General features: G+C 37.6%; 1 protein-coding gene across 4 annotated transcripts in view; it reads left to right on the top strand.

Annotated features, from left to right (window-relative positions):
- Nucleotides 1-17049, top strand: part of ASAP1 (ArfGAP with SH3 domain, ankyrin repeat and PH domain 1) — a 323210-nt gene extending 306161 nt beyond the window's left edge. For all 4 annotated transcript variants that reach the window (XM_039523658.1, XM_039523659.1, XM_039523657.1 and 1 more), the window contains 4 exons: nt 2480-2538; nt 5037-5539; nt 9995-10117; nt 14370-17049. In XM_039523658.1, coding sequence (XP_039379592.1) covers nt 2480-2538; nt 5037-5539; nt 9995-10117; nt 14370-14444 — 760 coding nt within the window. In that variant the 3' untranslated portion in view covers nt 14445-17049. The remainder of the gene's footprint in view (nt 1-2479; nt 2539-5036; nt 5540-9994; nt 10118-14369) is intronic.
- The last annotated feature ends 616 nt before the right edge of the window (nt 17050-17665 follow it).

The raw sequence follows: 17665 nt of genomic DNA, 5'->3' as shown, positions 1-17665 counted from the left end.
TGATTGAATTCTGTTTATTGAAAATATTCTGACAAGATTCTTACTCAACTGATCATCTGCCATCATTGTTTTATATTACTCTTTATTGGGGTGTTACTGAATTTTTGCACCTGGATTTTTATTTTTAGGCATTGGGGTTTTTTTATAACGCCAGTTGGCTTGCTTTTTTCAGTGTGTTCTTCGCCTCCCAGGCAGTTGGAAATAACTACTACCTCAGGAATGTTTAGTTAAACTCATGGTGGTGCAGGACAGCCACTTGAGAGTGTGGCTTTTTTTTTTTTCCACTTTGCTACCATTGTCCTAAGTGCCATAACACTTAAGAGCTTGTGGAGTTCCACGAGTCTCATGTTAAGGAGCTGTGACCCAGAAGTGAGAAGCTTGTCAGAATGATAGCTTCAGAAAGGCAGAATAACAGGTCAGTAATTTTCCCTTTTCTTGGCAGTGTTTGGCTGGTTGCAGGCCAAATAGTAGTTTGGTTAGGAATATATTGAGTTAATGAGGCAAATGCTTTTATAAGGTCAGTAGCCTGAACTAACATGGTCAGCCATTGTGTTTGGGTCAGCTGGGAAGTGGAACCCTTCCAATTTTAACAGTATCTGCTCACTAACATACAATAGTTAAATCCCCTAATCTGAGAATATATTTGTTCAGTGGTTTTTCTCTATTAAAATGTAAGATTCATACTCTCATTTTGTGGAATGTTCCATAAGGTGACCATTCATATTCAAAACCATAATAATCTCTTAAATGCACCTTCATCATCATCTTATAGTGTATATTTTGGACAGTTTTACACCACACATGGAGATTATGTTCCTGTATCTCTTTGCAACATGGTTTTATCCTTGAATTATGCTCCTGAATAGGTCTAATGCTTATAACATCTATGCATAATCTTAAAAAAAGGTTCATAGTGGGAACTTATCAGAACACTGTATTTGTTGTCTTTCTTGTGTTTTGTATGTTAGACATGTATGACATGTTAAATGCAAAATACAACTCTTTTTATATGTACTGTACCAGTTTAAAACATGTAACCCCTTGAAGTAGAAATTTTATACTTAGGGAAGCATTGATATAATTCTATGATTGTGCAGAAAGTGGTGTACCCTTAGAAAAAAATGAAAATTACAATAATTATTGAATAAACTATAGTGTTTAAACACACTGCAGTCCTTGTATTAAAAAAAATGATCTCACTTGTTTGAATGATTCAAATATGCTGTTCATTGTCAGTTTACCGTGTCAGATGGCACTTTCACATAGGGTGTCAAGTAAAGGGGAAGTGTAGAGGAAAGGAGAACAAAGTAATAGTGGAGGAAAAGTAGAGGGGCAAAGAAAATAATTTCTTAATTCATTTTTCACTTCCCTGAGCAACATTTACTGGAAGACCAAAGCTTTGCTTCATTCACTCATCATATTAATATGGAATAAAATCAGTCGGACTGATATGGAGCTCTACCTTGTTGAAGTCAATGGACCTATGAAAACTTACACTAGCTGAGGATCCGTCTGATGGAGAGCAGTCTGTCTTCCTATGGCATGTTGGCACATGGTTGTGAAATCTCTTTCATTATCTATGAAGCATGCACAAAATGCAATTATCAGAGTCTCATACCTTAACCAAATCAAAACCAGTTTTTACCAGAATACTCAAAAACATTTATCAAGAAGAGTTATCTCCCTGCCAAATTTAATCTTTTATTCCCCAAATTTTTTCTGTGCAAATTGGGTTCAAGAAAAGGTCATAAGGCATTTTTATTGGGGAGTGTGTATTTTTTCATATTCCTTGTATACAAGTTACTCAAATTTTGTTGTTCAGACTTTCAGAAAGTTTCAGCCTTAGACCATGACCAGGCTTGAAAAACTTGAGCTTAATTGGTAAAGATTTTGAAAAGTTATCCACAACTGGAAAACCAGATGGAATGTTTTGGCAAACTTATCTATAACAGATAGTGATACTCTAGCTACGGTGTGTATGTATTACAGTAGTATATACATGGGGTGAACTGTGAAGCACCCAAAGCAAGATAGACTATCTTAGACCATAATTGCATGCTTTTGGACTGTATTACCTATGTACTTAATATGGTTATTTTAATGTGTTAATTTAAATTCTTGACTTGTGCTTTTATTGCTGCTGCTTTAAACAAAATCTGTCAGTTGAATTGCCCTCTCAATTTAAGCAGTTTTCTAAGTATACATGTATGCACACCTTGTTATCCATGGAACAGATGTGCCATGCAGCATTAAAATGTGTAGGCTTTGCACAGCTTTTTCCTTTATTTGAATAATCCAAGCCTACTGCCAACACTGCTTTGAGTTTCAGGGCTATTTCATGGACAGCATTGTGTATCCTGGCTATGCATAAACTCTTACTATATTTTTTTTCTGAATAGTGGGTGGGCACTAGAAATGGGACACAGTAAGCTCATTGTTCAGTAAGTTTAAGTACTGATAGTTCATATCTATTGATTAGCACGGGGACTGCGAAGACTGCACTTGGCCCAAGAGTTCTTCCTAAACTACCTCAAAAAGGTAAGAGCTTTTTAAAAGATCTATGCATAGTTGAATATTTGTGTGTGTGTGTGAAACAAGTGATGATAAATCATAAGGGTCTTCATAAATGTGGTGTTTTCAGCAAAAGACACTTATTTATGGGACAACACATCTGGAAATTCTGGCAAAATCTATAGGGATTTTTCTCTCTGAATCAGCAAGGATTTTGTCAAAAAACTAAACATATTTTAGTGCAAAAGCTGAAATCCTGCAGAACCTGGAGGAAAATCAGTAAGAATCTGTGTATTTTTATTGTCCTCCTTCATTACTGATTTATACCAAGATCATAAGCTCCTTGCAGAAGAACCACATATTCACATGTATTTGTACAGTACTTAGCACAGTGGACCAATGACACTGCTTGGGGTCTGGTGTTATTACTGCAATATAAATGTTAAATAATACAGATCTAGGGGTAATTGTCTAAGTTACTTGGAAGCCTAAATCGCATTTACAAAAGTTACTTGAAAATCAATGGCACTTAGGTCACTTCTGAAAGTGTGCTTCAGGCTCCTGAGACACTTAAGTTCTTGGGCCAAGAAGAGAGGTTAAAAATCTTCCCTTTTTGTTCGGTCAAGTTCAGGATGGCCCATTTCAAACAGTTGACAAGAAGATAACTGTTTGAAAGTTTTTTTTTCTCCTGCTGATAATAGTCCATCTTAATCAATTAATCTCATTAGAGTTGGTATGGCAACACCCTTTTTTTCATGTTCTCTTTTTATATATATATCTATCTTCCTAGTGTATTTTCCACTGCATGCATCTGATGAAGTGGGCTTTAGCCCACAAAAGCTTATGCTCTAATAAATTTGTTAGTCTGTAAGGTGCCACAAGTACTCATTTTCTTTTGCTGATACAGACTAACACGGCTACCACTCTGAAACATAGTCTGTAGAGTGGAACATTTTGAGAAACAAACAGAGTAGAAGGTTGGGAGGAAAAGGTGATCAATGGAAGCCTCTTTTTCTGAGTGATGTGCCAGAATTAATTGAAGAACTGGAGAAAACAGAGAAATATACATACTCCCCCTGCACGCGCGCACACACACATGAGCAAACACACTGAGTGTAAGCATATACAATATAGCACAATTTTACATATGCCAGTGTGTGTGTCAAAGGATATTACAACTGTATTGTTCCAAAGTAGGAGAATCAAAGAATGAATCTGGCCAGTCTAACTTCATTCTGCAAGATAAGAGGAATGCAAAGCATTAGTGGCAAAAACTAAATACAAATTTTAAAAATTCAGTTTTTTACAGATAAGAAAATTAATTCAGTTCAACAATGTCCTTTTAAGGTGTCATTGAGATGACAGGTGTCACTACAAAAGAAGTCAATATTTACTTGGTATAAAGTTAGGTTAGAGTTGACTGTCATCATGAGCTGACATTACTTTTGGGCCATATACAGAACTCTCAAACCATAGCAAGTGGTTGTTCCAGCCTTTCTGAGGAGTGTGTTACCTGGCAACAAATCTGAGATTCTGTCTTATTTGAAACCCTCATTTTGGAGGGCTAATAAAAATGTATTTATTATCAGGAGTGCAGTTAAAATAAATTGTTTGGCCTGATTTTCAGCCTGAACCTGGTTCATTTGTGCCTTATTTGCATATGTGTTATCACATGTGTGTAGAAGTCATTCTTATGTACATGTATGGCTAAATCATCTCTCACTTGTAGTAATGTGTGCACAATTCTCATCTAAAAATCAGGATCATCATATATAATTATATGAATGTGTTTTTGTAGTAGGTTATATTATAAATAGTGTATGTGTGATATTATTTTGTGGTAGGTTTAAATGTGATGACAGTGTTGCTTGACCTTAAAGCAAATGTTGAACACAGTATGAAATTATCCCTTTTTCTGAGTCAAAAAGACGTGGTACTTTCATCAAGGCGCTTACTCTCCTAGTATCAGGCTTCGTACCTATATACCTGTATAATATAGCTAAATACTGTCATGCCAGTCGAGTTTTGCTTGGCACACTTAATTGAAGAGTCTAAGGAAGAAAGAGCAGTGAAACTAAGAAAATGTAAAAATAAATGTTGATTGAAAGGACCTTCATATTTTCCACCTCTTTTAAATAAACTGCAAGGCAATATCATTTTTTAAAATTTCAATCCTTTCTTTTAAATCACAAATATAATATTGCTTATTAATTTCAACTGTTGGGAAATTGTGTTTTATTTAAAATGTGTGAAAGGTAACTCAGAGTATATCTGACATCTTCAGTTATTGAAGATAACTGCTAGATTTTGAGCTTTTTAGCTTCTTTCATTGTAGATATCTGTACTTGGAGTTAGCCTGAAATAGAAATTCTCTTTCTACATTTTGTATGATGGAAATAAATCTTTCTGGAAGAAGTTGTCTTGCATATTTCAGATTCTTCTTAAATGTAATATGGGGAAATGAGATTTTCTGACTGTCTATGAAATACATGTGAAAATATCCTGGTTTTGCTTTCTGTTTTTAGTGGCACTAAGAAAAATAGAAACCAGTCATCATCTTTCAATAGATAGATCTAATCAACACCTGGAAATCTTTCAGAAGTCTTCACAGTCGGTCGATCTGCCACAGAAACCACAACCTGGAGACTTGCCCCCAAAGCCTCAGCCTGTGGAACTCGCCCAGAAACCTCTAGTTGGAGAACTACCCCCAAAACCAGGAGAACTACCCCCAAAACCTCAGCTAGGAGATTTGCCACCAAAACCACAACTTGGAGACTTACCGCCAAAGCCACACATGAAGGACCTTCCTCCAAAACCTCAGCTAGGAGAGGTATTGGCTAAAACTCAAGCTGGAGAATCATCACCAAAGCCTCAGTCCTCAGAGGCAAATCAGAAATCTCACTCCATAGATCTTTCTCCAAATGTACACTCTAGAGATACCGTCCAAAAGCAAGTATCTGAAGATTCTAATGATGTGACGCATACCCTGCCAGAGACCCCAGTGCCGCTTCCCAGGAAAATAAATATGGTGGGTAGTAGTAGTATTCCAGTGTGCTGAAAGCCTCGTGGCAAGCTTTGAAGTTCTCCTAAAGCTAAATTTGCAAAAAGACTGCACTGAGTTATGTGCACAAAACAAGTGACAGCTCACAAATTTGAGCACAGATGTATGCTTTTGAACGGTTTCAAGAAATAATGCTTCAGATGGTAAAGCCTATTGCATGCCAAAAGGAATACAAAAACATAAAAGGTCAGGCCTGGGAGCAAGGCACTCAACTTAAATTCACCAGAGTATTTTTGGCAGAGTTAAGGGTGCAAATTATGTTTCTGCAATAAGTGGTGGCTTTCTGTGCATTAAGGAGTTAAAAACATTTTTTAAACTTTCTGTCTTTAATTCTTTGCTCTCTGTTTCCTACACATAAAATAACTAGGACATATATTTGATTTTGAACATATTTAGAAAAGGGTTTAATAGGTTTTATTTTAAACTTCCTTTTTAATAATTGTTACAAAACTTAAAATGTCAACCACAAAAAATCAGCATTGACAATGTAATAATTCAAATATTTAGCACCTATATGCTTAATAAAGGTGCATAAGTATCACTGTTTTTACCGAAGGGCCCATTGAGTAACAGATGGAAATTTTGACTTGCCAAAGGTCATGTAATAAGTCAGTGGCAAAGCTGGGAACAGAACTGGAACCCAGTCTGGAGTTCTCCCCACTACACTTTAATGTAATTCACATCTAACAAACTTAGGAATAGTAGGAACAATTTATCCTAGTCTAATTTACTAAGACACTTATTCAGACTGCACACTAGTTATTCTTGTAGAGTTGCTTTTATTGTTTATCTCACAATCCAAGTAGATAAAGAAAAGATGTTAAACATACTTTTATAAGGTTTTCATCCTGTGAACTACCCAAAACATAATAGAGGAAGTGTTTTTATCCAGTAAGCTGGGTATGCAAACGGTTGAGGTAGAAGGATACACAGCTTCCTCTCCTTTGCTGAATGAAGTGGGAGAGCTCCTCCTCCTCTCCTGGGCTTAGGAGAACATACTCTTTCTCGTCAGCTCACCATTCCTGCCTGACTGGTGAGACAGGGCCTCACCAGTCAGGGTAATCTGAAGTGAGAGCAACAGAAGTTTTTGTCTTTTGGATTCCCTTGCTTTCCTACCAGTAGAAGGGCCACAAGAGGTCTCCCAGCCAAGAGTTGCCTATTCACTTACTTTAAAGGGGAGGTGGGGAGACTCACTACTGCAAGCTCCCTCTTCCCTCTATGAGGAAAGAGGCGAATAACCCATTAATCTTTTGATTAATATCTTCCAAAATACAGAAAATCACAGATATTTCCAAATGTTCTGAGGATGAACTGCTGGGCCTTCCATTTATATTTGTTTTTACATCAGTATAAACTCACTGTTCTGGCTTAATCTAAATGATATTTATAGAAATGGGGAGGGAGCACCAGACATGTGTCTCTGCACTGCTCCAGGTTCTGTGCATGCATGCTCACACTCATGTGTTTGGCTGGCAGTGGAGCTGCTTAGAGACATGAACTCCAAATACATTTCTCATCTGGTTCCCTAACTGTGTTCTGTCACCACAAGATGATGGAATGCTGCATCACCACATCATCATAACACCTATGAGGACAGCTACCAATATCTGTGGGACTTTAACCACCTGCTATGCAGGCAAAGTCTTTGTTTCTTAACAGTCTGAGGGAATCGGGTATTTCAGAAGCATACAGAAGGTATGACAAAGTGCCACTAATATTTAAGGAATTAAATGGGATTTGAAGATAAATAAAATTTGGTCTCAGTATCATTAAAACTACACCTAGTACTAACAGTCACATTTTTCCTTGGCTATAAACATCATTGTTTCAACAGAGAGAAAAGTACCCTATTAGAAGCTGTTCCTTTAGAAGTGTAAATGAGCACAAGTTGGAGGGGTCATGTCCGTTAATTAGCAAAGCAGCAACTATCATTGTGAGTTGTGAGCACAAAAACCTCTTCCTGAATATTTTGATATATGGACATTTTAGGATGGGGTGACAGATTTGGGTGCACAAAGAGAGAAAATTATTATTAATTGCATTTGATGCAAAAATTAGATGCCTTGAAAATATTTGTTTCTTTACACATCACAACCCCAAACTGTGCTCTTAATGTACATTCCTTTAAAATCCAGCCCATAGTCCTTTCCAGAGAGATATATATACCACCTCAGGCTGGTATTCACCTTTCCATCATTTTAATGAGTTAAAGTGGGCAGATTATTAAAATGTCACCCATGTATTAATAAGAAAGCACTGACTACCTGGAGCAATGTCAGTCACTTTCCCTCACGTCTTTATAACTTGAGACGTGTATGGAAATCTAGCTTTCTATAGAAATTCACTTGAACTAGAAAAATTAATACAGTCTAGTTGGTGAAAAAAGTCCATTCCCCTGCAACATTTCATGATTGATTTAATTATTCATAGTGTATAAATATCACTAAGAGCTGGGTGCCTAATCTCACCTTGAGTATCTATTAATGGTGACTGTCAACCTCTCCTGTCAACCTCTGTTGCCTAACTGGTTTGAAGTTTATTTAATATGATTTTTAGTACAGTATATTAAGTCCAGTGTTAACTAATGGATCCCTTCCCTTTTATTCAACATTCCTTTATATATTTGCAAACAGGTGCCATCTCCACCTCAATCTTATTTTTTTCTGGGTCTCACATTGTCTTATTGACTAAGCTTGCATGGTTTGCTTACAATTCTTCTTAGTTGTTGCTTTCTGAAGCTTTTATCATTATTTGCCTTCCTTTAGTCTTTGAGCGTTGTTTGAAATGTGATGTATAATAACACATCATATACTTCCAAGGTAGTCAAGTTTGGAAACTGTTTACACGGTTCCCGGAAAAACAGGGTGCATCTAGAGAAGGGACAGTGTTTGGATCTGAATTGGTAGTCTAGGGCAGAATCAGACCTACTGATTGTGTTTGGGTTCAGAATAGTTAACACAAGCCATTCTCATGAGAGATCAGCCCAAAATAGTGCCACTTGTTTTAGAGTAGATCTTCATGTGGAATTTCTGCCATTCTGATAGTTCTCTGAAGATGTCCACGCAGTGTGCAGAGGCGGTCAAAAAAGCAAACAGGATGTTAGGAATAATTAAAAAGGGGATAGAGAATAAGACTGAGAATATATTATTGCCCTTATATAAATCCATGATACGCCCATCTCTCGAATACTGTGTACAGATGTGGTCTCTCACTCAAAAAAAAATATTAGCTAGCTAAAAAAAAAAAGAAAGAGCAAACTAAAAAATTAGTTTAGTTTAGAGAGGGATATGAGGAAAGATTAAAGAGGCTAGGACTCTTCAGTTTGGAAAAGAGGAGACTAAGGGGACATGATAGAGGTATATAAAATCATGAGTGATGTTGAGAAAGTGGATAAGGAAAAGTTATTTACTTATTCCCATAATACAAGAACTAAGGGTCACCAAATGAAATTAATAGGCAGCAGGTTTAAAACAAATAAAGGAAGTTCTTCTCTTCGCAGCGTCAGTCAACAAACTTGTGAACTCCTAGGTTGGAGGGGGTGAAGGCTAGGACTATAACAATAAAAAGGGACTGAATAAATTCATGAAGTCCATAAATGGCTATTAGCCAGGATGGGTAAGAATGGTGTCCTAGCCTCTGTGTTGTCAGAGGATGGAGATGGATGGCAGGAGAGAGATCACTTGATCATTGCCTGTTAGGTTCACTCCCTCAGGGGCACCTGGCATTGGCCACTGTCGGTAGACAGATACTGGGCTAGATGGACCTTTGGTCTTACCCGGTACGGCCTTTCTTATGTTCTTATGTTCTTATTCAGTTAAAATTTAATGAAAATATTGTCTTGCTAGATTTAGTCTGTGTCTGTTCCAGAACCAAAGAATAGGTTCATTTTGGTTTTGCACTGGACCTGGAACCAAAACTTTAGTAGAGGTATAGCTACTGGGGTTTGAATTCTGTAACTTCCTCAGTTCCCCTATCTTTCTGAATTTCATTGGCGACTGGATTTCAATTTGGTTTTTCCCTATTCTTAATTCTAATACATGTTAAAGGGATAGTGTATATAGACTAAAACCATGTCAGAACAGTTGTTAAAACTACTTTCTGGTCTAAGTAAGTATAGGTGGGGCCTAAATCATTTAATTAGGCAGTAGTTAGATGTCAGGTTTTCTAACATTGTATTTTTGAATATAGACTATATAGTCCAGATATAGTTGTTTAAAAACCTTGATGAAACAAGGCACTTTGGCATGATGGGCTGGGGAGCAGGCAGAGGAGATGAGGAAGGCAGGGTTCCCCCTGCAATCAGAGATACAAACTATGGGTAAATGATTTGTCGAATAAATCATAGCCCAAACCCAAAATTTAAATTCTATATATTTATCCCCTTTCTCAGCTCTTTCAGCTAAAATTGTATTTACTTTTTAGGGGAAAAACAAAGTTAAGAGAGTGAAGACCATTTACGACTGTCAAGCAGACAATGATGATGAGCTTACATTTGTTGAAGGAGAAATAATTATAGTAACTGGTGAAGAGGACCAAGAGTGGTGGGTATGTATCTCTGCTTTTATGAAAATTCTGTATAATTGACACTTTATTGGGCATTACTCTCAGCTGAGTAGCAGCTAGCTTACTCATAGTTTCTATATGCTACACCTTATTTGACCTGCTTAAAGCTCCTGAACACCAGACCAGTCATACTTCATTGAGAAATCCAATTATTTTATGCTTCACAGGGACTTAAATGCAGACTCCCATTCTTAATGGTGTTAGCAACTACTAGGGACAGCAGCAAAAACTGACCCCTTTTCATAGGTTTTCAGATGATTGAACTTACTGAGAGACCTTATATTCTCTTTGATTCTTGTACTGCTGCTATTCCAGTTTTATTTGATTCCTTCCTTTACCCTAGACTAGAGGAAACTAACTGGGCAGTGACAACATACCATGTATTGTACGTAATTTGCATTAATATTTTCATCTTTTGTCAAAAAATTATGCAACAGCATTTATGTAAACTTGCATCCAGCTTTCAAATTGAAGGAGAACGGGTGTGTGCAGGCAAGGAATTTACCTGCTTTTGTGGGGAGACAGTCTTCCCTGGATACTGCTAAAACTATCCCTGCCAGCCTCAGAGATACTTTTGAAATGCAATATTTTGTTGCCTTTGGAATTCAGAAGCTTTCCACCAAATGAGACAGTCTCAAATTTTCCCTCTTGACCCCTGCATATCATTCCATTTAAACACTGTGTGTACCTTTGTTGGTAAATGATAACATGTGGTTCTTGTCTGAATGCACCAGCAGCATTAAGCTAGTTACAATAGTTGCTATGAATATGATTGTTGTAATTAATCCCATGCACTGTTGGTTTCCCCTCCAAAATTACATGTAATTGATCAATTTTGTCCTTATTCTGCAGTTTAGCCTTGTTTTACCCTCTGTCTTCCTCCGGGATCCCACTCCCCTGCTTCTGTGTTCCTGGACCTGATCCAATCTTCAATCTGTTGCTAACCTCACAGTTTCTCAAACCTAGCCTGAGGCCCAATCCTTCCTTCATCCTCTGCTAGCTTCCTCCCAGGCCCTAATGAATCCTGCTTCCCCAGGCTGCAGCTGTAACGAAGGGAAATGAGACAAATTTTACCAATAAAAATGCAATTCCAACTGCTGCACTGTCCCAGCGGGTGTTAATGCACCAGTCCAGCTGCAGTGCTGTCCATAATGTCTCAGGTCTGGGCCAGATGCAGTGTTTCTTCTCGCTGATTACCACACTCCGGATTTCCTGTCAAAATTCAGACTCAGAACAAAATATTAAAGGACTGGTGCCCAGATGAAAATTGCTAAAACATTTTGCTTTTTTTAGTTTCTTTTCCTCACAATGAGGAGGAAACAGCAGGGAAGGGAAACAGAGGTTCTCTTACAGTGCTAATGCAGGTAACTGCACTGCTACATATGGCTGTTCTCTCAATCTATGTATAATTACATACAGTCAAAATAAAGATCAGTAAACAGCTGTTGAAACAGATCTTGAAAATGGAATTTATCGAACTTGTCCATTATATTGTCTATCTGTCTGGACACGCAGTTATAATTAGGCCAATAGATGTGCTTCATGCATTTGTATTGACAATGAATCACTGATAAATGGATAGATACGTTGTATGTCCTGTGAATGTCAGTAGTAACAATTCCATTCACATTGATAACATGTAAGATCTTGTTTTTCAGTGTCATGGGCCATCCATCTTGCAGATTTCTAATACATTAATCACTTATGTGTCTTTGATTCAAAGCCAAACTGACAGTTTAATGGCTCTTTTGTCTTCGTGATTCCAACATCTAGTATTCACTTACAATACATGTGGAAACATTTCTTTTATCTGCTTTAATTTATTTATATTTGTTTATACATTCTTTAAAAAAAAAGAAATTACATTTAATATGCATTATTTAAAGGTAAAGACTGACAAAAGGAAATTTGGAGTTAAGGTTGCCATTCATTCTCTTTCATCAATGTATGAGCTTTTGGATTGTAAGAAGCTAAAAACAATGGATAGTGCCAAAATAATGCCTAATTTTCAGAAATGTATACCTAAGATTTTGTTTGCAAAAGATGCAGCTGCATGCACAATTGCAATTTCCCAGTGTGACACTTGCATCTATGTATGTCAATGCATCTTTTACAAACAAAAATACCTATTTTTGTCAAAAACCATTGAACAGTGTCTTTTTTTTAATTGAACCCTGTATATTCTGCAGTCCATATGTAGGTATGACAAGGTGAACCAAGAAGAAATTGACACGTCATAGAAGTTAGATACTGAAAAGACCTATTATGTCATCTGTTCCATCTCCCTAATAATGCAGGACTGTGCCTTAAGCAATTCAAATCTCTAGCAGAGATATTCTACCTAATTTGTGTAATGACATGGGAGCACTAATTTTTTCTGAATTTATTGTGGCTTTTCTGGACCATTCAGTTTGTAAACTTGATAACTCTTGATTTTGCCTATCTTCAGAGTGCGGAAATGGCTCGCAGGAACTCAGATATTGTGGCAGTGGTGTTATTACAGCAGCACTCAAAGGCCACAATTAGAATCAGGGTCCCATTCTCTACTGCTCTTCAGAGGACAGGGGTGGCTCCTGTCGATGTCAGGTACAACAGGCAGAAAGTACACTGATGATTTAGGGAGTTTAAGGTGTGGTAACTACAAATTGAGGCTGGGAAGGTTACACTGAGGTGTGCCCATTACCTGACTCCTTACTCGGTTACCCCTCTACACACACCCAAGTCAATCTAACAGGTACCCAAAACAGCTGACAAACTCCAGAATTGTGGACCTCATCAGGGCTCCCAAGGCTGTGAATGAATCATCACCTTGTACTGCTGGGAAAGAGAAGACTTTTGCTGGGGCCATGTGCCCCCAAAGTCTTAGCACCATTGGAGAGAGGTAGCCTCTGCTTGTCCCCTTGCCTCATCTTTTGACGCTGTTGGCAGTGGTTGCTGAGTCTCTCCTTCACGAAGGATGCTGGGACCTTCTTAAAAGGCCATTCCCCTGGGAAATTCCGTGAAGGACTGTGAATCACCTGGTGCTTCTGGGATTGGGGGATGAGGGCTGTTGGGCCATTTGCTTCAAAGTCTTGGCTCCATAGAGGGTAACAATGGGCTCACCTATTGCCCCTCTCCATTTTGGTAACCTATAGAGCAGTGAGAGGCACATTACTATTCTGAAAACAGTGAACCAGAAGGTAAATCTTCAACCTAGAAAGAAGCATTAAGAGCTAGAAGAGGACTGACTGTATGATAAATCAAGGCATGCTGTTCTGACACTGTTAACTAGAGTTGGGCAAACTATGTGTAGTGGACAAATTATGTAGCTTTCTCCGGTTTGTGAAATGTCCACACACAAGATAATGACTTATTCATGATTTGAAACTGCTTGGATACCTCTTTATGTATGTATATTATGCTATGGATTGCTTGCAAACTGTTTCCCGTACAAATTTGGTGTGTGGGGTATGGTTGTTCCCCTCATTTCCAAGTAATTGAGATTTGTTGGATCGATCCTTTTGTAAACATGAGTGACAGACATCATTGATGCTCTAATTTGCTTGCGGAGGGGGGCAAGGCAGGGGTCCTTTATCACTTGCTCCTCTTCCATGTTTGGTATGTAATGCTTTGCTAGGATTTCTTCTACCCACATATATAGAATTATTCCAAGTAACTTCCCATTTTTAGCAACTTGTAGGTTTCTCTTTTGCTCTTCGCATCCACAGTCGGCTTCCTAGGGTAGGATAGTCCCAAGATTCCTCATTCTGGAGTGAGTTTGTAGCATTAATTCAGTTCTCTTACAAGATACAGTATAACTATGTTAATCTGACAGCCTGGAGAACCTCTCCTCTTTGTGTTTGGTTCAGTGGAATATGTGACTCTTCCAGATCTCCCATTCCAACCGTGATCCTTTTGTTCTTGTTCATTTAACTTGTCCTCCTATTTATCCCAGTTACAACAATGTTTGGTGGTGGTTATTGATCTCTTTACAAATCCAAATATTGTTGTAATCAAGGTAGACAAAGGATATTAATCCAAATAAAACAAAATAAAACTCTGATGTCTATGTTTGACAGTGGGAGATACTGAAGAGTAACATACATCAAAATGTAGCTTCCTTGGCAAGGGTTTAGATGGCATGCTGTGAAATGTCCAAGAACCATCACAAGGCTTGTACTGATATGCACAAGGAACAGTGTTTTGTTATATGGAGTGAGCGAGAAACCCACAATGTTTTTCTCCTTTGTTGCAGATTGGCCATGTCGAAGGACAGCCAGAGAGGAAAGGAGTCTTCCCGGTGTCCTTTGTGCACATTTTGTCAGATTAATCAAATTCAAAACTTGAGCATTGCACATCCTTCATGCAAGACAGGCTTTTTAGCAAAAGCTAACGGCTGCTGCCTCCCTGTAATCCTGTGCACAATTGTATATATAGCTGCTGTTACAAAATAAGAATTCATTTAAGGTTCACCTCATGAGGTGAATTATATGTATTGTAAATATACTGTGTTATTCTGCCTTTGCCAGTATTATGGTAGCCTTGGAACCTGGCATGCCTTATTGGGTTTGCTGAAGCCATCCTTGGCATCTAGCACTTACATCTCTGTCTATGCTGTTAAAAATGTGTATCAACTGCCAGCTTTCCAAACATAGGTTTCCATCAACCAGTAACTTTGTAGAAATGACTGTTCCTAAGAACTCAGTATTCTCAATTATATAATTAGCAGAGTTAAGATTCTGTTTTCAAAGTGAATGGTTTTGGCCCACTTAAAAACCAATCTACAACTAAGAGTACACAGTTTACAGCTATGAAGCCCACTTTGGTATTGATTAAAGAAAGTGCTCAGTTAAATTTAAGTTTGAAAGCAAAAGGAATATTCACTGACTTTACAGAAAAGCAGTAGCATTTTATGGTGTGCACACAGCATTTCATGTTTATATTATGTGGACTTATGCCAAACTCTGATTGCAGTTTCCCTGTGATATTACCTCACTTTAAGACAGTTACAAATTACTTCCATCTGAAAATTTATTTTGATAAAAATTAGTCATACTGTCTTTCCTTATATGTATGTGAAATTTGCTGAAGGTTTTTCACTGAATTTTTAGTAACCAAGGACTTCTAGAAAATATTACACTGTTTATATTATGCATGCATTTAAAACAGTGATTCTCAACCTGTTTATCATTGTGGGCCGCATATGTGGCCCAAAATGTGTTATCTGGGCCGCAGGTTGAGAACCACAGCACTCCCCACAGACCCACTGCCACCTGCTCAGAGATCCCTCCACAGAGTGGGGTCAGGAGTGGAGTCCTGGGCAGGGGGCCAGGTGGCAGGGACCCCAGACCTTGCTGTGCAGACCTGGGCAGTGCATGGCCGGGTGGCTGGGCAGACAGGCAACAGCCCAGACCCCAAACCCATGGGGTAGCCCCCGGATCCCGGAACCCCTGGGGTCAGTCTGTAGCCCTGGAGTTTGTAGGGCTGGGCAGCAGCTCCGGATCCAGGACTGTGCAGGGCCAGCCGGCAGCCCTTGTTTCCAGACTGTACGGGGCTGGTCAGCAGCCCCGGACCCCTGCCACACAAAACTGGCCAGTGATGTCCACCCCGCCCAGGCCGAGCAGCCCAGACTCTGCCACACTGGGCGGCCAGGCAGCCGGAAACCCCGGCCCATTAGCCTTTAGCACACAGCTGGGCCGCAGCTGTGTGCTGATTGGGCCGCCTGCAGGTTGAGAACCACTGATTTAGAATCTTACTTGAAAACTGTCTTTGTACAGGAATAGTACTGTAGTCACATAGCTAAGTTGGAACAAAAGAACATTTTAATTTGATAACTATTCAGATTGAAATGTGAGCTTGCAACAGTATTTATTTATAGCTAATTGGCTCTCTTTGAAAATCACTTATTTTTAAAAAAGTCTTCAGCTTTGCTGAAGGTTATAATTAACGAGTGTAAAATTTCCTCAGTGTTACTGTCTGGATAAATTTAAACTATTACAGTATAAAAAATTGTTTAGCAAATCAGAGTGAAAGGTTGACCTTTCATGCAGTTTGTCAGGCTATTAATTATAGAAACTAATCACTAGTATCAAGTTGTATATTAACTGTCTTCATTAAACTATCTTTGTATTTCATAGTCTTAACTCCAAGCACCAGCCAACAAACACATTACCATAAAATTAATTTCTAATAAGTCTTTGGAAGAATGCGTTTGACTTCTGGTAGCGTCAAAGTTGTTATAAATTGCATTAGTGAAAAACACATTCCTTGCAGTTAATTCACTTAGTCTCCTTTTTTTCTAACCACAACATTTAATGTATTATTAAAAACATTAATTTACTTCATTTTCTATATCATTTTTAATTTTCGAACAGAATAAAATTGTTATTGTCTGTGATCAGATAACTGTATTGATCAAGTTCTATGATTTTCATATGTAGGACTGGTATTGTATTGCTTAAAATGTTACTTTGGCAACAGTACATATTACTAATATTTTACAGCAGACAGTCATGGCTACATAGGACTATTTTTCATTTCATAAAAGCACAACTCAAAAAAACCTTCTGAAAGTTTTCATTTTTAATGCAGTTTTACAAGGCTGTAGTCAGTGAATATTTAATTGTATTTATATGGTTATGAGAACTTTAAATATCAAATAAACCTTGCATGAAAAAAAATTCCAAAATATTTATCAACTGTTACTGGAAAGTGGCTTTTAAACTATTGCTTTATCAGTGTCATGACAAAAGTGTATTAAAAAACAAATACACCGGTGAGTGAGCCTGCTCACATCTAATCCACAGTGTTATCAGTTTCAGTATTTCAGACTTGTACTGTTTTTTTATGGAAAGCAGTCAGGACCTGAGTTTATTTAGCATTCCATTTTATCCATTAATACAATGTTTTAAGTTGCATTAAAGAAGGAAAAACTATTCACTTTTGTGGTCAAGTGTATTTTTAAGTGATCTCAAAATAATCTGGTAAAAGCTAAACACATAAGGAAAACCTAGACATGTAAAATGATGTAGAAGCAAATGTCTATTCTTTTGTACACTCTTTGCAGTAGTATACATAGGCATTGTTAAAATGAGATTAGTTCCATCAGGAACAAGAGTTCTGTTCGTTCTGGCTTATTGTGGGTCATAGGAAATCTAAAATTCATTGTGTGTTATATTGATTGAGTTTAAGTACAATATATTTAAACTCAATGAGCCACTATCTGCAATTTTGTACATGAAATAGTATTTGGAAAGTTTAGATCTTTATAGACAAATAGCTAGTAATTAGTTTTTTTCCCTGGGATGAGGATGTTCTGCAAATGATGTCTTATTTTACTGTTGAACAGCAATTGCTATTTATTTTTTTATTACATAATACATCAACATGTTGTATAGAAATCAGATTTGGTAGTGCCAGTAGTTAAAATTTTGACTTCTCATTTGAATGTTAAGATCAAACATCAGTACACTTGTCTATTCACATGTATTTAAATGTGACAGTTTTTGAGTACTGTATGTGTTAATTTCTACTTTTTTAATATTTAAAATT

This window comes from Mauremys reevesii, linkage group 2, assembly GCF_016161935.1.
Source record: "Mauremys reevesii isolate NIE-2019 linkage group 2, ASM1616193v1, whole genome shotgun sequence".
NCBI classification, from domain to species: Eukaryota; Metazoa; Chordata; order Testudines; family Geoemydidae; genus Mauremys; species Mauremys reevesii.
The sequence above is the reverse complement of the archived record's forward strand: the minus strand, read 5'-3'. Positions and strand labels throughout refer to the sequence as shown.